The 19,447-nt window shown below is 48.8% G+C and overlaps 6 protein-coding genes across 6 annotated transcripts; 1 reads left to right on the forward strand and 5 right to left on the reverse strand.

Annotated features, from left to right (window-relative positions):
* Positions 1-729: 729 nt before the first annotated feature.
* RhiXN_01364 (Fungal specific transcription factor domain) lies at positions 730-3,340 on the reverse strand (the record flags this gene model as incomplete). Its single annotated transcript, XM_043321183.1, has 13 exons — positions 730-764; positions 828-939; positions 1,002-1,157; positions 1,438-1,506; positions 1,564-1,835; positions 1,892-2,144; positions 2,209-2,317; positions 2,369-2,440; positions 2,500-2,569; positions 2,708-2,948; positions 3,002-3,050; positions 3,115-3,146; positions 3,206-3,340. 13 exons carry the CDS (start codon positions 3,338-3,340, stop codon positions 730-732), a joined length of 1,605 nt encoding a protein of 534 aa, XP_043187006.1.
* A 2,861-nt stretch (positions 3,341-6,201) lies between these two features.
* Positions 6,202-7,883, forward strand: RhiXN_01365 (uncharacterized protein; the record flags this gene model as incomplete). The annotated part of the gene is made up of 6 exons (XM_043321184.1): positions 6,202-6,375; positions 6,431-6,859; positions 6,921-7,127; positions 7,198-7,358; positions 7,417-7,666; positions 7,731-7,883. 6 exons carry the CDS (start codon positions 6,202-6,204, stop codon positions 7,881-7,883), a joined length of 1,374 nt encoding a protein of 457 aa, XP_043187007.1.
* A 360-nt stretch (positions 7,884-8,243) lies between these two features.
* Positions 8,244-10,715, reverse strand: RhiXN_01366 (Ras family small GTPase; the record flags this gene model as incomplete). Its single annotated transcript, XM_043321185.1, has 8 exons — positions 8,244-8,306; positions 8,360-8,824; positions 8,876-8,917; positions 8,959-9,168; positions 9,278-9,341; positions 9,394-9,525; positions 9,578-10,586; positions 10,652-10,715. 8 exons carry the CDS (start codon positions 10,713-10,715, stop codon positions 8,244-8,246), a joined length of 2,049 nt encoding a protein of 682 aa, XP_043187008.1.
* A 3,842-nt stretch (positions 10,716-14,557) lies between these two features.
* On the reverse strand, positions 14,558-16,265 carry RhiXN_01367 (integrase core domain protein; the record flags this gene model as incomplete). The annotated part of the gene is made up of 2 exons (XM_043321186.1): positions 14,558-14,848; positions 15,042-16,265. 2 exons carry the CDS (start codon positions 16,263-16,265, stop codon positions 14,558-14,560), a joined length of 1,515 nt encoding a protein of 504 aa, XP_043187009.1.
* A 123-nt stretch (positions 16,266-16,388) lies between these two features.
* RhiXN_01368 (Retrotransposable element Tf2 protein) lies at positions 16,389-18,086 on the reverse strand (the record flags this gene model as incomplete). The annotated part of the gene is made up of 1 exon (XM_043321187.1): positions 16,389-18,086. One exon carries the CDS (start codon positions 18,084-18,086, stop codon positions 16,389-16,391), a length of 1,698 nt encoding a protein of 565 aa, XP_043187010.1.
* A 77-nt stretch (positions 18,087-18,163) lies between these two features.
* On the reverse strand, positions 18,164-18,865 carry RhiXN_01369 (Retrotransposon-derived protein PEG10; the record flags this gene model as incomplete). Its single annotated transcript, XM_043321188.1, has 1 exon — positions 18,164-18,865. The coding sequence occupies one exon, from the start codon at positions 18,863-18,865 to the stop codon at positions 18,164-18,166; it is 702 nt and encodes a 233-aa protein (XP_043187011.1).
* Positions 18,866-19,447: the final 582 nt, after the last annotated feature.

Here is a 19,447-nt window from a genome sequence, read left to right on the forward strand (position 1 = left end):
TATTACCCCCTTGACAGAAGATAATAGCACCGGTTGCATAACTGTTACCGCAGATCACGGAGAACTTCGGAGTTCTGAGTTGGTTTATCAAAAAAGCGCAAGTAGCAGGGTAGTCAGATTGGTCCAGGGCACCTCGCGTCATAGATCAATAAAGTAATTGTGAGTATTTCAGAAACACATGCCCCGGGATTCAACGTCGGTTAACCAAGTTCAAGTCATCGATGAGTCCCATGCTATGGCCTATTGAGTATCGCTTGTCTCGCTTAGCCGTAGAGCTAATCTTGGTTAAGTCGGAGGGCTTGACCAAGTTTCGGTTCCAACTTCCGGAGCGAGAGAGTAATGTTGTGTGACCCAGTATCGTCGGAATTGTAGATGTCAGCATGATTGCGTAAGCGCTCAAACCACGAGACATCCCGGCCAATTTTACCCGCAAAGCTTGAAATCCCCTGTGACGCAAATACTCAGGCCATTGAAAAGTGCTTATAGCAGATTCGTTGTTAGAGCATATTTATAAAATATAAAGGAAATAATATTCAGTAAAAAATGATCAAGCTGAATAAAATACAGTACAATTTGTGTTATTGTCCATAAATTCAATTAACTATAATTGGAGCCGAACGACCGGGAATCCGGCAATTGCACTAGGCGGGATTTCGCTTGCCCAGGTGGTCTAGCGGCACTCTTGGTGCCACGGTCAGGAGGCCGAGTTCAGGCCGCAAGCCACCGAGTTCATGGTAGATCCCGATCCTCGAGGTGCGGGTCCGCTTTGGGATAATAGCTCGGTCAGCACAACCCACCCCGCTTTAGATGACAAAGACTCAGCTCACCAAGAACAACATGAGCACTACGGAGATACGCTAGACTTTTTTCGAGTTGCTCGGTCACTTGGTCTGCACCCGAGGCGCGTTTCAAAAATCCGAGAGTGAACGCACAGCACACCTACGGGCATACATGAGCGACGTGTATTGAATTACCGAGCGAACGGAGAGATAAACACGTACCCCAACCAGAATATCCAAACCTGTTGTAGGCTGGGCCCGCCTGAGAAGCCCGGCAAGTTGGGCTCCAATTTGGTGCATAGCCGGGTCGCCGTAGGCCGCACGGCCGTGCTGCGCTAACGATATTTTGAGCTGGGACGCGTACGCGAGCGCGAGTGCCTTTACGATAAATGGGTTCACCCCGTATGTTCCGAGTCGTTATCGTCGAAATAATCGAGTGGGGGTGCATCACGTAGTAGGTCAAGGGCCGAACGACCCAATACGAATAAACGGGTAGAAGTCCCCGAGTCTGGGTTCCATATTCGGTTAGGGATCACTGTATTAATAAAAGAGTAAAACCCGCACCAGAGCGATGGATAGCTTCGTGGGCTCTGTGGTGAATCTCTACCGCCTGTGCCTCCAGCATATGTACGCCCGGATTCATTACTCTTCTGTTAACCGATCCATTGAGGGTGACGTTGGAGAAATAGTCGGAGATAGTTGACTGGGGTGTATGCATGAGTTGTTCCTGTGTGAATAAATAGGGTAGAACTCATTCACTTCATTACGATATGGGTACACTTACTGGGGATCGATATTCCCGCAAGGGACGTGGCCATAACGTGGTTATCCGTTCTCGTGCATCAACACCATCGGAGCCGTCGTCACCAAATGTCGAAGGAAGTCCAGCTACAGCAGATATGGTCCGGTCCAAATTGTATATTGCCCAAAATGCATGTATGCGCTCTCCAAGGGCTATGAAGTCCGTTGGGGGAGGAAGTAGTAGGGGAGCTCGGGACCCAGGGCTGTGAGACCTAAGATCTAATGTTGACAGTTGATGAAGTCCACAGCTAATAGCTATGTGGCGGTGAGTATTCGGTGATTAGATGTTACAGGGCTGGACAGCTACTCACCGAACCGAGCGACAGACGCTGTCTGGTGATATGCCTCACGAATCCGCCCCATAATGAGGAGATACCGAGCAAGTAATATCGACGCTAAGATGACACCAGTGAATAAGCCTCCGCTGTCTTCTTGTGCTGTCTCGAGAGAGTTGGCGATGCCCTGGCGAACTTTATCCACGAACAACGACTCATATTGTGCCAGTGCGGGGGTTCGTGTGCTGAGTGCGTGGCATGCCAGCAAGTATACGGCATTACGCAGAGCCTTTGAGTCACCGATCGCATTTCATAAACTCCAAGCTCAACATTTTCAGCATGAGGACACTCACCGGGCGAACAGCAGATGGGTGATCCGGTGGGAGCGCAAAGCTAGTGAGAAAGCTCTCTTCATCGATCTGAAGACCATATTCACGGCGGCGAGCCATGAATGATGCGATCCTAAACTAAGTTGAGCCAAGAGCCCAAGAACAGAAAATTAAATGGGCCTACAGAAAGTCATGCAGGGTGATGATAGCAAAGAGACAGTCGCAGGCTCGAAGGACATTGTGGGAGGCATACGAGCTAGGAAAGCGAAGGCACTCAAGGGGTCGGTCTCTACTGGCCCCACCAGGGAGCTCAACGGCGTATTAAAAAGCCAGTCTTGCGTAGATCGACCTTGCCTTAATGGGCCAGAGGATGAAGGTTCGTACACTGTGAAAAGATCAAATGTGAGAAAAGCCCAGTAAGGGGATAGCAGGCCGAGAGACAGGCGGGTATACAACATCAATTTGCTTCTCCGGCTGTAGAACCCACTCGGGGAAGTTGAGTAATCTGGGGGAAATAACCTACTTTCAAAGGATAAGGCAGGTGAATCGATAGCCATATCTGGAGACCAGTCCACGGACGCGGGCAAGTCGATCAACTGAGGCGTAAAGTATGATTGATCATACTGATTAGCATTCAATATCGGCACTGTAGCTGTGAACCAAGCTTCAGGTGCATTGCTAGGGGATTCTGGAGACCCGCGACGGGAGCGTCTTGGCCGGGACTCGATTGCCCGAATTGACTCTTCGAGCTCATAAATCCGCTGCTGGAGAGCGAACACGCGTCCCTCGGGCGGGTCAAAGTTACATTGGGTCGCACGTTTTCCCCGTTGACAGCAACCACATATGGGCCGAATGCCATCGCATTTCTGAAAACGATGGCGCTTAAGCTGGAGATCCATGACAAATACCAAGAATTGGAATTTTACTCACGAGTTTGCGCCGGCGGCACTCCAGACACGCGCCTACGACGCCCCCAAACATTTGTCAGTAAGGAGCGATATGCGATAGCTGGCGTAAATACCTCCACGGTGGAGCGTAGGATTTGCGGGAGTATATGAGTAAGGCATTGTGAAATGAGGGCGGATATGGTGGGCGTTGGTGCTGCGCTGTCCAGGATATATAGTGCGTCGGGAGCCCGACACGAAGCAGGGCGCATTGTTTGTGCATGGGCGCGGCATGCTTTGCTGCCTGCCTTTTTCGGCGAGTCGAGTCATGGAGCGCGCGTCGGCCCGCCATCGCGACGTGATGGAAGCTCCCTCTCAGGGTCCTCCCGCGCCTTTTCGGCTCCGACCGACCAATCCGCGTGCGAGCGAGTCAAAGATAAGTGACATGATTGATCCCGCCCGTCGTTCCATTGGTTAGCCAATCTACCATGCGGCCGTAGTTTATCGGAAGATCAATGTGGTAAGTTCATCAGTGATCCTAGGGATACATAGATAGTATTCCCCAGCAGCGGAATGGACAGAGAGAATGGCCGGGCCAAGACGGGACGTCCAAATACTCAAATGTTCAAAGTGAGTAGTTTCGTGCAGTGGCAAAGTCTAAGTACGTTCCCAGGGGTACCAGGACTCAACTCAAGGATGAAGCGGAGGAAAGGCTATCTCTCCGGGTTAGGTAAGGTGGTTTCAACCCAGGTGTCACGGAAGAGCCTCAGCCAGGAAACAATTGCACTGGCCGGCTGGCACCACAGGTCAGAAACTATAATCAAGATAGCCTGCATTCATCTTTGATGGTATGACCACGTCCTTCCTGGTTGAGGTTGAGAGACTAATGACACCAGATTTCGAATGGCGAGAAGACCCCAGCGGGTCACAAGTTACGTCAGGTGCATGTGACCGATGCATCACAACGGCGACACCAGATACCCAATGTTTGATGTTGACCATCTTAGAGGCGGAAGACAGGCTGAGAAAACTCGGAGCGTGTTATTTCCGTCGGTTGAAAATACAACTGGTCAACGAGTGATCCGTAGAAGCAGTAGTTTAATTATATAACAAGGCTTCCTAATCCTTTTATAATTGGACAATTCGCGACACTGGCGCGCCTTTGTTTGTTGTCCCCGCCAGCGACACCTTGCCCCAGGCCCAGATCTCTAGCATGCCATGATTGGTTGTATTTGAGGTTCTTACCCGCGCCAAACGACATACAGCCGAATTTTCGGCAGGGATTCAAATTTTGGGCGCTGATGGGCAAAATACAGTCGACGCCCTCTCCATGCTCGTTCATGGGCTCCAATTCAAATGCACGTTTCTAGGAAAAGAAGGGGGTGTTTTTTGCTTAATCAGTAGATTAATAATCAGCTGCTTTCTTGTTTCTGAGGGGCTGCACACGAGCAAACGGTACAAAGAGATGCATTGCTTAAGACACATAATCTATATGCGTATTAATTGCAAGGAGGGACTAAAGGAGCGACATTGTTACGAGATCAGACACAAAAGTTTGCAAACCAAATTATTCGACTAAAGCCTAGCCTGAGCAAACATATCGCGAAGTTCACGCTCGGGGTCCTCCGGGGGCAAAATCTGCTGCTGGAATGTGAGGCGCTGGCGCTTGGGGCTCTCTTCGGACATGATTGGGCTTTTACGGAAGTTGATTAACACCCAATGCATTGATGTCGACTGGATTGCGAAGCATATACTCACTAGTGATATCTAAAAAAAGACGCAAAAAAGAGAGAAAATTACAGAGACAAAGCAATTGTGGTGGCAAGATTGAGACATGTATTCACAAGAGCTCTGCTTGAATACAGGAAAGTGTAATTTTTTTCGCTGAACCCAGAGGCTGTCGGTTGTTGTGCCTAATGGGGATAGTGGCTGTGGCACAAAAACAGTTAGAAAGCAAAGTCATGAAATTGCGAACCCGTTTGTCAGCTAGAAACCGAAACACGAGCATCCGGAGGGAGAGCATGGAGAGGGCGTCGACTGTAAAACACCTGACGACGTGTGTGTGACTCGCGTCGTGCAGCGCGGTTACTGGCGATCAAACCATCTAAAACTTCAGGAGGGTTTGTTATATAGTATAATTATATGAAAGTCTTTAGTATCGAATACAGGTAGGAGATTGATGACGATAGCGATCGAGCAGTGAAATAGCAAGTCATTGCTGTGGGGTACATGACTGTGTCCTCATATCTCACCAATAGACTGCTGTCCTGACTGGACGCCTATTTCACAGAGCGCTCCGTGAACGTGAGTGGGTGGGAAGCATGCAATCCGACTCGTCTCCTATCTTTTGATACGTGAGTCATGTCACAGCGACTACGGCGCAGTGATGCAGACTGTCATCATATAGCTATATGTTGTGCGCCGGAAGCTCGCAAGAACCCTGGGGATGATCCATCATACGAATCCAGGATCTTCGCCAACAGGAGAGGGTGGTATATCTCCGTTAAGAGTTCAAGCCCAAACCACTACAGTAGTGTATATAATTCAATTAACAGTATTCAATGTAAATCTTATCAGCTCCTCTCTGATCCTGTAACATATCGCGTGTCGCTTCGTCATAGGTTTTACTCATAATTAAATGTATCCTACATACCAATGGCCGAAACCGCCGTACTAATTTGATTTACAGTACGATAGCGCGCGATCCGCAAACCTACCCTTGAGATATCCACATACTATTGCCTAAAGCAACCAATACTAGTCGTTCATCACAGATCTGCCTATAGATAGAACCAGAATGTATGATAAACACCACTCGTAGAGTCTATTTTAACAACTGTCAAGCAAATCAAGATACCCATCTCCAGCCCCACGTGACCCCACGACGATAGCCGCCCAACCACAAAAAGAACAGAACTCCACATGCCATCGGGGATGAACCACATGGAAGACCGCAGTTCGGGCGTGGGTCGCAGCGAGCCATCCTGCGGCGCAGCCACATTGGTCAAGGATATAATTCGCCTTGAGATTGTCAAATGGCGATACACCACCACTACTACATCATCTCTATAGGCCGAACCTTTCACGAGACTCGCCTAGTTTTTAATTACGTTTGATCCCTAAATTCCTCAAAATGAATAGGAGTCCACAATATCATCAGCACTATGGCGCAACAACCCATGTGCCTCTTCCAGTCTATTACATCGCACCAGCCCCTCCTGCGCCAAAGCATCACAGGACCCGATTTATAAATGCCTTTTTGGGCGCAGTGTTAATCCTCTGGGTAACCCATCATTTGTTCCACCGTGTAAGTCTCGATCAGCAATACCGAATAATCTACTCACGAGACATGTTGGGTTTAGCACCACTGGTATATCCATGGGCGCCCTGGTACTGGTTCCGGTCGGGACGGGGACTGGGAATGGGACATTCACATGGACCTCCAGGGAATCAATCATGATGCCGAGGGATGTGCGGTCTGGGACCACTACAGCCCATCGCACCGCTCGGATTCAATTGCATCGAACGTGACCTCTCGCCCACATGTACGCGGACAGTCCAAGTCCGACGAGGGCGACAAGTTCACATTCTTGATCCCGACCTCGTCGCCGCGATACCACTTTGTCTCGTCCGGCCCGATCGACAAGAGCACGTTCCAGATTGTACCCGTCAAATCAGACAAGGAGCAACTGGTTGTCGAGGTGGAGGTTATCAAGGATCCAGAGGGCGAAGCGAGAGTATGTGCCTTGCCTAGTAGTGGTGACTCGGATGTATATGGTGTTGGATTCTACGTGCGTCTTCTTCTTTCTGTCCTTTCCCCCTTTAACACTGATTGTATGGGCGGTACGATAGTCACCGAGGAACAAGCATCCATACCCACCGTCGTCCTGGCCTGCATTTACCGTCAAAGTCTTCCTCCCCATCACAGACAAACAACAACACCTCAACGCGCTCGAGACGCGGCTCGGCCAGTTTGAACACATCTTTCCCGATTTGTCCCAGTCTTTCGATTTCGAGAGACTAGATTTGGCTGCTGCGAATGTTCCCATGACGTTCGAGGTACGGTTCTAATCTAACGAAGCGATTAACATCTTTTTGTGTCTAATTTCGGCGGTATCTGGGGTTTTAGGACGTTGTGGCGGGTACCATCGACGTATCCAACGCCAACGCCAAGATTCAGGGCAAGTTGACTGGGTCGAGTCGGGTGGCGGTCCGGAATGCCAACGCGCCAGTCGACGCCGAGGTCACGCTCACAGGTCCAGGAGAGATCATTCTGGATAATGCGAATAGGTGGGGATTGTCTCAGTCTCTTTCCTCTTGATGAACCCCGCGACTGAGCATCATCCAGTCCAATCACGTCGACGATCCATTTAAAGTCTGGAGACTTTTATCCTCGCCCCGACTACCACATCTCGCTCAAAAATGCCAATGCACCGATCAGCGCGACGATCGCATCTCAACCGCTCCGTTCCGGGTTCTTCCTCAGAGGGGACACCGTGATGGGGGATGTGGACGTGCATCTGAACGCAGCGTACGAAGGAGGATTCAAGCTCTCGAATCTGTTTAGATCGCCGACGGTCGAGTTGACGAATAAAAAGGTGCGGAACAGCTCTTGTTTGAAATGAGAACGCGAATTGATGTATGGGGGTATAATAATGACAGGACCCGTCTGGCGAAGGGCGACATCGGTACTTGAGTTTCGAAAAGCGCGGATCTACGACGATTGGTCATGTCGCGTGGGGAACTGAAGAGCATGCGCCCGGACAAGTAGACTTGTCGACGGTTGGCAAGTCGATTGGGTTGTATTTTGACTGAAGCAGGAGAATAGTGGAGAGTGGATAAGCATGTTGAATGAATTTCGACATAGATATAATTACGTCCTTTGGATTAGGCAATCTCATTACGTAACAAACTCTACAATCTAGCGAAATGGACACCCCTCCTGATCCAGGTTCGCTGTGTTCGTGTCCAGAGCGCGCGAGTTTGATGTACATCCCACAAGTATGAAGAGTCAAAAAAGGGAAAAAGAAAAAAGGGGGTTTAATGGGAGACAAAAAATGTGGATAAAACAACATGGGAGGGGGCGAGTCGAGCGCAGACTCGTGTGGATATATGGAGATCGAGACATAAAACCGGAGCGTAGAGGGAGAGAACGAGTCGTGAGAAGTGATGTGGTCAAACAATGACGCATTTGTTCTTTTTCTTCACGACGGGTGGCTCCAGGGCTGCCACGATTGCCTAGAGGGCGATAAGTAAGAGTTGGAGTGGAGATTGCAAGGAGGAATACTGACCTCGTCAAATACATTTTTGAGGCCCTTTTGGGTGAGGGCAGAGCACTCTACGTATTTGACTGCGCCGAGTTCACGTGCGAGACGCTCGCCGGCCTCGAGAGGGACGGGACGCTGCTTCTGGCGAGAGAGTTTCTCGATGACGGCAGGATCGTCTCGGAGGTCGACCTGTGTGCCGACGATGAGACAGGGAACACCGGGACAATGGTGGTGGACCTCGGGGAACCACTTCTCCTTGACGTTCTCAAACGAGGCAGGGGACGTGACACTGAAACAAACAAGGAATACATCTGTCTGTGGATAGCTCAGCGGCCGTAGACGGTCATAGTCTTCCTGTCCAGCAGTATCAAAGAGGCCGAGTGTATATGGGTCGTCGCCGATCATGACAGTGACGGCATAGTTGTCAAACACAGTGGGCACATATTCGCTGGGGAATTTGTTGGTCGTGTACGAGATAAGCAGACAGGTCTGGTCCAGTCAGCGGGGAATACAATAAATAAATGATAAGTATCCGCCCACCTTGCCCACAGCTCCGTCGCCCACCACCACGCACTTGATAGTCTGCATTGTATGGTATTATACTAAGGGATAAAAGCACGGACCAGGCCTCGTGGCAGTTGTAATTGTTCGGTGGTGGTTGGGAGAGAATGATCAGAGGCAGTGTCCGGATCCTGCAGCTGCACTGTGGTCGAGTTGACGCCAACCAATGGACCCATCCTTGCTTTCATCAACTCGAGTGGCGCACAAACAAACATATACCCGCCCCTCTCGACCGTCGCCATAATCAAATCGTTGCCATTAATACCCGGTATCTACATTATCTATTGGTCCTCACTATATATTATCTGCCCCTTTGGTCTGTCCGTCGTTTCTGCACCGACTCAGTCCCGTAAACTCCGCACCATCCGTGTCCCCACTTACCGCTCTGCCCCATGCTTGGACCTCTCCCTCGGACAGCCGACGTTTGTGCGACACCGCTCCGGATCTTTTCCGCCCGCCTTCAGTCACCCATGTCTTCCCGGTCACTACCCACTTACCCGTTTCCACCGTCCGGGCTCGTGCCTGGTGTGCGCACATGTGCGTCCTCGCCCGGAACCGTATACACCGGACTCCCGCTCCATGAGATCCGCACTGGAGTCGCGTGCGGCGTTTGCGGCGGGTCTTCAGGCCTGTTCCATACACATCAGATCGGCTACGATGCAAGACTTTTCATCCGCGTACCTTTTGGATGTCCAACCTTGGCTCCCACCATCGTCGTCCTCTTGGTCCTCGCTTGCTTGTCCATCGCTCGCTTCGTCCACTTCCCCATCTTCATCCCCATCATCCTCCTCTTCATCATCCGCATATCCTTCAAAAGTTTCGCCCGAACCAGTATTCCCGCATCCACTGGAACCGGCGCTCGTCGACGAGTGATAGTCTCCATCTAAACCCTTCGACGAGAGGATTCTCCAGCGCTGGATCGAACACAGAGATAATGGTGTTTGCCGCGACGAAACCCTATCCTGCGACTGTGGCTCGGACGCACACGTCCGTCGGGACAACGACCCACCCGACCCGGATCCCTCGTAAATGTCCAAATCAAGAGGAGAAAACGAGTGTCGGAGAGGAGACGGCTGGGTGGGTGGGAACGCCTGTCCAGAAGGGGCCTGAGAGGGAGAACGTCCATCCCATTCTTGTTCCGTCGGACTCGCCGGTAAAGCCTGGATAGACTCTGCCCAAGTCCGGACAAAACAAGTCGCCGTTGAAGTTCTCGTCGCTGCGCTCGTCAAAGTTCGCCTGGGCGAAACCTGGCCCAACGTCCTCGCCCGCGTTCGCGCCGGTGACAACCGTGCCGGAGCCAGCGTCGGCAAAACGGGCGAAAGACTCTGCACAGCTTGGCCGAGCGCGCTTCGTCCTTTGCGTGGTGGGGACAAGGACCGTTGGAGGAGGGGCACCAAGGCCGACGTACTTGGGACACAAGGGCCCGGGCTTGGCCAGCTTGGGAATATCGACTTGCGATTCGTGCTGTTTGCTACATAGGACGTGGCGTTTGGTGCACCGGGTATAGGTTCCGACGTGCTTGCTGCCCAAGACTCATGCTCGAACGCGTCCGAGCTTCGATCCGAGTCCGTGGTCACTCTGTCTTCCTTGTCCTCATCATCCTCAGATACCAAAACGGCATAACGTGTCTGAGTTGGGGTCGTGTTTGTTCCGAGAGCGATATCGGAACATGCTGAACAAAGTGTGTGTCCTGTTTAGGTCGAGATAGGTGGGTTCAGGGAGGTTGAGTTGAGGAATAGTTGGGGAGGGTCTTACCACAAGGTACGGCGCGGAAGACCTGACCAGCAGATTCATGCCCACAATCAAGCATATTAGACATACCGCGCTGGTTAAAAAAAATCGCCCTCGGAAGTGCATTTATAAACCTCTCTTACCTCCTACTCCTACTCGAACGCCACACGATCTCTAAAGCATCACATCGGTTTCCTTTTTCGGTTACTCGGGCGTAAAGCGAATTGTATATGTATGCGCTCCCCTTTATTAAGCCTGAGGCTTTCCTGTGAAAATGCCATGTTGCAAAATGTCAAGTTGACTGTGTTTAAGAGTATACATGGTGTGCTACATGGTTATCAAGTTCCCAAGTCTGCACGGACAAAGGGTAAAAATCACGTGGATAGCATTTTCTCGGAATCATTTACATATATTTTAAGCAAGACGGGGTTGAGAAGTGAGGACGACCAGAAGAAAGGGGAGTTCGTTTGGTTCCTGGTGTCATGCAGACTGTTACCAAGGGACCCGATAGTCTTTCAAAGCACAGTACATATGATGTATCATCTTGATCGAGACTAGCACCCATTGTATAAGCGATATTCTGGTATGGGTGAGGGGACAACGTTGTCCAGCCCAAATCAGAGGGGGTTTCGGGGGTAAACTGAGAACGAATGGCGTGGCAGTCGTACTTGCCTTCCAACCCAAACTAAGTTTGCACTACTTTGCCGCACCACGGCCCGCCTATGTATTGCCTGGAGGCTCCCAACTTATTGCAGCACAAGCGAGACAAACTTAGCAAGCGAGCAGTGTAAAGACCTCAATAAGAATGAACGACAAGGCACGTGGTGGGGGTATGGACCTCCGTGGCACTTGATCATGAGAGCTGGATTTTAGAGTAACAGTAAGCGGAGGGGAAGAAAGGCTTGTTGGCCAATCATCTCTCCTTGAACTGGCCATCGGGGAGGGGCAGGGCGGGGCTCCGTATCATAGTGACATCAATAGCTGGGTACAGCAAGTTTAGATTGATCGGACTGTACCATCCAGCTCCATTAGTAAGAAGCACGCACCGGAGTGGGTGGCACTGCGTCGATGCCAGATCGGTAATCTTGGACCGGCTTCTGTTTCCAAGTGCCTGCAGTATACCGGGCTAGAAAGTTACCGGAGGTTTTACCAACTTGTACAAACTGCAAGCGAGAACGTGTCATAGCCGAAAAGCCAACCGCGGTCCGCTCTAGACTAAGCGGCGATAGATCAGGTTATACGCCGGCAGTACTTCTATGCTTCTTGGGGTGATATTGATCGCTTCTTATAGCTCACGCTCCCGATCAAACTGGATCATTGTGGCGCTTTAATAATATCTTATTGCTTCACGTAATTCACGGTCTGGGGTGGCCGGTAAAGGGGCATAGGCGCGCATATATAATTGTGAGCTCCATGTCGGTCAGCCAAAGGCTTGCTTTGAACAGGAGGTGTAGCTCGTTGAAGGTGCACTTTGCTGTGGTAGTGTGTACAGCATTGGCGAGGGGAGAATACTTCTGGAATGCATTTAAGCGTTTGATGGCTTGTCGATCACTGTCATTGCACAAAGGGTCTATGAACTGACTGTGTGGATGGAAATCAAAAGGAGACGAGATCGTCTATGGATCAGCACACCGGAAACTGGTGCTTCGATACAAAAAGCATACACCCCTGTAACAGAAACTAAAGAGCTGCAGCTAAAAATCGAAGATGCCAACATTCGGGACTTCTCAGTGAGCCCCCCCCTAATATCAGTTATAATGGTAGTAGTAAATCAGGCAACTTTTCTGGCTCGCGGTGCAAGATACCCGAATAGGAGATCGGAACGAGAGCGCGCATTGACATTGAACCTTGTGCGTCACTGCATGACATGTAAGGAGTCCGATGATGCAGGAAAGTAAGCAAGCGGAGTAGTTCAAATGGGTAATTTCCCTCTATTTGGACAAAAGGGTTGACTCGGTCTGATAGGTACAAGACCGAGTTCTTATTTTAGTATGGGGATGTGTCTGTGCGATGAGCCTCTGGCGCCTAAATAAAAGTGGACAGAATTGTATCCAATGAGGCGTTCTCGAATGATTCTTTAGCGCTCAAAGGCTCTATACCACAATGCCCATGACCCTAAGTGCAGCAGGAAATGAGAAAATATAATGTTTTGTTCTGTGCATACTTTGGTAAACAGATGCGGTCCTTGAGGCTCTGGGCGTCCGTGAATTGCATATGTATAGTCGGCTTTCATACACGGTGAACCCCCAAGGTCCGGATTATCCGAACCCCAAATCCGACCCCCGGGTTCGGATTCTCAGCGCTCACGCCTGAGATTTGAAGGCCAAGCTCAAAGTCAGGGTTCGGATTTTTGGCAAAAGGGTCCGGATAATCCAAACCTTCTGGTTTCACGGTGTCACCTCAGGGGAAATCTGAGGTGGAACTAACAGCAGGGTTATGCAAAAGTCTGATTACCTGTCACTGCACAACCTTGTCTTTAATTTCACTGGTTGCACTCAATTGTAACCACAGGCTCCTGCTGAGAACTTGAATGTAGATATGTTCCTAGTATTGTGGCTCATTAAAGGCTATGCAGGCAAAGCCAAGCTTAGCACTTCTAACAATCCTTGAATTGGATTTGTATCTCTACAAATCCAATTTATGTATATAAGTAGTGGATTAGAACACAAGTAATGACTGAGTAGATACAAGAGTGGGATGAAATGAATATTTGGGGCTTGAGCAAGGCCTTTTATACTCTACAGGCATGAATGACACATACACTTGTGCGTACTACATGTGCTGCACATACATACACTTGTGCATACTGCATGCGCTGTCATAAACAGAGGAAAATAGAACTAGCCAGAATTGAACCAGCTTGACCACTGTTGTACACCACTGTAAGGTGGGTACACACTAGTGGCAGGCACTTGGGGCTGTAACTAATACAAGGTAATGCTGACTAATCAAGTAGGCTATACTACTGTATCTACTTGTGCTTAAGGCATTGTCCTAGACGTCTGTTAGGACATCAAGGGGATGGTGCTTGTGGCTGCAGGGTACAAAGAAGAGAGTGTTGCTTAAGGCAACAACAAACCTATCTACAGCAACAAGCAACTATCCTACAACAACAAGACCGCTTATGGTGGTGACAAGCTATCTAAGTACAGTAACAAGACCGCTTAAGGCAGTGTAGGACTATCTAAGTGGCTAACTAAGTATTTTACTAGGCTGTAAGGCCCTTGTACACTGAGTGGATGCAACAAGAGGTAATTGACCTGGGTGTTTCCATGGTTGGTTGGCCTCCTTATATATTCTACACAAGAACTAATTACAAATACATAGTATCTGTCATAACCCATATCTGGAGGGGTTATTACCATATATGTCCTAGATGTCTGTAAGGATGTCAAGGGTGCAGGCACTTGTGGCTGTGTGACTAATACAATATACTGCTTAAGGCGGCAAGGTTCTACCCTACAACGTACTAACTACTAACTATGGTGACAAGACGCTGTAAGGCGTTGATGAGCTACCTAAGTACAGTGGTAAGAATGCTTAAGGCGTGGGGCTAAGTATTTACTGGGCTATAAGGCCCTTGTACAGTGTTGTGATGCAACAAGAGGTAATTGACCTGGGTGTTACCATGGTTGGTTGGCCTCCTTATATATTACAGAGATGAACTAATTACAAATGCATAATGTGCAAAACCATATCCAATAAGAACCCTGCTCCATAGTTGGCCTTACTCATGCATACGTGTCACTGACATGTCATGATGACATCATAGGTGGAGGTGGCTATGTGTGATGAGTAAGCGCAGATGGGGACGTGGCTTGGCGCTTAGCGTATGATATAAGCGCCAAAGTCACGTGATTGAAAATGTAGTCCAATTGTCTTTGTTTAAATTCAAGAAATTGGGAATAAATTCCCTGGTATTGATTGTGTCTACAACACTGCCCCCCCTCTAAGGGCCTTGGCAGTGCCAAGGGCCTTCTTTTTCATTTCTTTTTTGTACTTTTCTAAAATTTTTTTGGCGTTTTTTAGATTTTCCTGTGGTTCCCATGTGTTTTCTTCAGATCCATAACCCTTCCATTTGACTTGGAAGAACCACTTCCCGTCCCTTTCCTTGGCATTGGTAATTCCTTCCACTTTGTATTCTTCTTCTCCATCCACAGTGACAGGTGGGGGACAGTTTTTGAAGGTACGCTTTTTGTCCCTTTTGACTTTTGATAGTAACTGTCATAAACAGAGGAAAATAGAACTAGCTGGAATTGAACCAGCTTGACCACTAAGCCATAGAGCCCTATTATTCCTCTGCTGACAACCCATGATTGCACCTGCTACCCCCCAAATTTGGGCTTGGGCCAGCATGCAACCACTTGTACTGGTCATGTGACCGTGTCCAGGACAGTAACCCCATGTAGAATACATTATGAATGCGCATGGTTGGTGGGAGTTTGAGCCTGTATGCGCAATCAGAGATTTTCTCAATGACCTTGAATGGCCCTAAGCGTTGTTTGGTTAGCTTGGGGCTCAGGGTCTTGAGGTTAACATTTTTGGCGTCAAGCCATGCTTCTTCTCCAATCTCAAACTCCGTTGGGCTTCTGTCTTCCCCGGCTACCATTTGTTGCTTAGCTTGCCGGAGGGCGGATTCTACCTCTTTCCATTGTGCTTCCATTGTTTGGGCAAGATCATCTGCTTCTGGGACGTCTGTTGGTACATTGGATGGGGTCAATCTGGGTTCCCACCCATACAAGGCTTTGAAGGGTGTTTTACCTGTGCTACTATGTATGGCATTGTTGTACGCAAACTCTGCCATTGGGAGCCATTTGGTCCAGTCCCTTTGGTTGATCCCTGAGTAAGCCCTGAGGAAGTGCTTGATAGAGGGATTGACTTGTTCCGTTTGTCCGTTGCTTTGAGGGTGATAAGCGGAGGAGAAGTGGGGGTCAATGCCAAGACGCTTATACAGGGCCCATAAGAACTTGTTATTGAAGACTCTTCCCCTGTTGGATATAGTCTTCTCCAGCATGCCATGATGTTTCCTTACGTTTTCCAGGAATAATTCTGCTAACTTGGGTGCTTTGAGTTTTTTGGAGCATTTTACAAATATTCCGTACTTTGTGAAGCTGTCCACAATTACCAGGATTGAGTTGTTATTTCTGTCCTTGGGCAGGTCTACTATCATGTCATAGGACACATGTTGCCAAGGTCTAGTGGGGAGTTCAAGAGGCTGGGGCGGTAGTGACATGTACTTTGGTTTCCTTATTTGTTGACAAGTTTTGCAGGAGTCCACGTGCCAGTATGTATTGGCATGGATCCCGGGCCAGTAATAATCCCTTGACACCAGTTCTAGAGTACGTTGTCTTCCTGGGTGGCCTGCTAGGGGGCTATTGTGGAAGATGCAAAGCAAGTCTGTTCTCAGTGTGCCAACGTCTGGAACTACAATCCGTCCTTGATAGAATAGTAAACCGGCTTCCATTTTGTAATCCTTGAATGCACGTTTGATGGAAGGAGGGGCCTTTGACTTGTTCTGCAGGAACTGTAGGATTTCTTCCAGGGATTCATCTTGGTCAAGGGAGGATTCAATCCAATGTTGTAGCTCCTTTTCTGGGATCACTAGGGCAGTGTTGGCAAAGACTGGTTTGGGCAACATAGTTTGGTCAGCAGGTGGGGTGTCTGCATGATTGGATTGGCAAGACAAGGCGTCTGGTTTGCCAGATTGTTTCCCAGGTCAGTATACAATTTGGAAGTTATATCTGGCCAAGAGCAGATGCCATCATGCATGTTGTTGGTTGAACGTTTGGGATTCTTTCCAGTATTCCAGGTTGCGGTGATCCATGAAGACAGTAATTGGGTGAGCCGTGCCTTCTAGGAATATGCGCCAGTACTCAAAGGAGCGGATGATTGCAAGTAACTCTTTGTCATGTGTGTCATAGTTCTGTTCCGCTCCTTTGAATGACTCCAATAAGAATCCCAGTGGATGTAGGCAACCGTCTTCCTGGTGTTGGCTGAGTATAGACCCCAAGGCTGCGCCTGATGCATCTGTTTCCAGGAAGTAAGGTTTGGTGGGGTCCGTGTGACAAAGTACTGGGGCATCTGTAATGGCATCCTTTAACCACTGGAAGGCTTCTTGCTCCTTTGTATCCCATTTCCAAGGCATGTCCTTCTTAACCAGGTTGTGTAATGGCCTGGCTATATGGCTGAAGTTGGCAACAAAACGGCGTAGGAAATTGGCAAACCCTAGGAACAACTGGACCTCCTTGACCTTTGTTGGGGTAGGCCAATCCTGAACGGCTTGGATTTTGAGTTTATCCAAGCTAAAGCCCTTGTCTGACACCACTATTCCCAGGTATTCCACTGATTTCATGTGGAAGGTACACTTTGAGGCCTTGCAGAACAACTGGTTCTCCATTAAGCGCTGTAAGACTTCATGGACGTGCTGAGTGTGGCTTGCATCATCCTTGGAGTAAATTAGGATGTCATCAAGGTAGACAAGGACGCATACATCTAGTAAATCCTTGAACAAATTGTTCATGAAGTGTTGGAATGAGGCGGGAGTGTTTGTCAAGCCAAATGTCATTACTAGTGACTCATAGAGACCATACTTGGTGCAAAAAGCAGTCTTCCACTTGTCCCCTTCCTTAACCTGGACGTTGTTGTAACCCCATCTTAGGTCTAGTTTGGTAAAGACCTTGGCGCCGCGGAGCTGGGCCATAAGGTCATCTGGACAGGGTAGAGGGTAAACATTCTTTTTGGTCTGGTTATTCAGGCGGCGGTAATCAACAACCAATTGGCAGGAGCCATCCTTTTTGGGTACAAACATGACAGGGGAACTGATGGACAATTTGCTGGGACGGATTTTCCCAGCCTTGAGTTCATCCCTAAGCCAGTCCTTGAGTGTGGCGGATTTGGCATTGGTCATGCTGTACAGGGGTGAATTGAGGGGGCCTTCTTCCATTAACTCAATACCAATGTCATAGTGCCTGTGCAGAGGTAGCTTGTTGAATTCTTCTTCTCCAAATACTTTGGCATATTTGTGGTATTTGGAAGGTACTCCTTCAAGGGGGTTTTGGTCAGCTTCCTCCTCCTTGGCAATGGCTATGTGTTCTGGTGGAACGTGAGGAAAGGACAGGGTGCAGGAGTTCCAATCAATCTCTGGATTGTGGGCGTCTAACCATTTCAGGCCTAGGATAGCGGAGTGATTTCTGGTGTTACAGATGAGGAATGTTTCCGTCATCTTTTTGCCATCAAAGGTAAAGGTTAGTGACGCCTTTTTCCAGATTTTGCCAGCCTGGGGGCTTGACCCATTGAGCATAGTGACGGTGCAGGGTGCAGGAAGATCAATGAGTGGAAGGCGGAGAGTTTCTGCGGTGCAAGGGTGCATGAATGAGGAGGTGGCGCCTGAGTCTATCAGGCATTCTATGTGTTCCGCTTGTTTCTCTGGCTTTATTGGAATTGTAAAAAGGGGGGACATTCTATTGATGCTAGTAATATTACAAATTTCAAAACAGCCAGAGTCCTTGGGGTCCTTGTGCGCGGCAGCAGGTACCCTTACTCTTTTCCCAATTGGTACTTGGAGTCTTTGCCAATTTTGGCGGTTTCTTTGGCTTTCCCCTTATCCTCCTTGGGGGTAGCCTTCCATCTGGTCCGGCATTTGGCAAATTTATGCCCTGGTTTGCTGCATTTGACACAGAGACCTTCTGCGTGGCAGCAATTGCGTTCCTCCTCCAAGACGTAATTGGGATTGGAGGAGAGGGGACCGGTTTTGGTGGCCTGTTGGCTGGTACTTGCCCCCTGGTTGGGGGTGGTAGAAGATTTGCCAGACTTATTACCCTGTTGTGGGTGGCTGGCTCTCTCCTCACAGAGGGTGTTGTCAATAATGAGGGCAGCATCTTGCAGCTTCCTCAGGGTACGGGGTTGCCTTTCCCTTGTGGCAATCTGTTTTTGGACTTCCCAGTGAAGTCCTTGCGCAAACTGGCCGCAAAGTGCAGCGTCATTCCAGTTGAGTTCCATTTGCAGCGTGCGGAACTTAGTAATATATTCAGCACAGGTGCTGGTTTGAGTGAGGGAAGTAATTTTCCGCTCCACTGCTCTGGTGGTGTCCAGATCTCCAAAGGCTGCCAGGAACTTGATTTTGAAATCATCCACGGTTTGGATGATGGCACAATGGGACCCAAGTTGGTCCAAGTATGGGTGGGCCCAGGCCCTGGCGGCTTCTGTCATGTTCATGAGCAAGAAGCTTAGGACCTCCATGTCCAATGGGAATTGCCTCTGATTCAAGCGTACCCAGGCCAACATACGTGTTAGCCATTGTTTGGCCTCCAAGCCTATTTTGCCTTTGAAGGCATCTGGGTGGTCTACCTTTACGGTAGAGGGGGCTGTGTTAAGAGTCGTGTAAGTACAGGAGTAAGAAAGAATTACTATATACAAAATGTATATGAGAATAACTAAGAACTAGTATTAAGAATCAGAGTATATGCACAGAATATATGCACAATATAGGCTAGGTGATCAGGAATAACAACTCCTAACAAATAGTCTAGCAACTATGAAGTGCAGGTGGTTGGTTATGTATAGTACCTTAGACTAATGTTACTTAAGCCTAAGTGACTAGGGGTATGTATACTTAAGGTCTCTGGGATAGTACCTTAAGTAAGAGTGTTACCTGACTAATGTACAGGATTTATAGGATTTGCCTAATAAGAATAGGACTTATATATGCTTAAGTAAGACTTAAGACTTATGGGGTTTACCTAAAATATATCTAGGATTTAAGAGATATTGTAGATAAAGCTATCTACAATATGAGGGGTATGGTGGATTGAAACACTATCA

Source organism: Rhizoctonia solani, chromosome 16 (assembly GCF_016906535.1).
Source record: "Rhizoctonia solani chromosome 16, complete sequence".
NCBI lineage: Eukaryota > Fungi > Basidiomycota > Agaricomycetes > Cantharellales > Ceratobasidiaceae > Rhizoctonia > Rhizoctonia solani.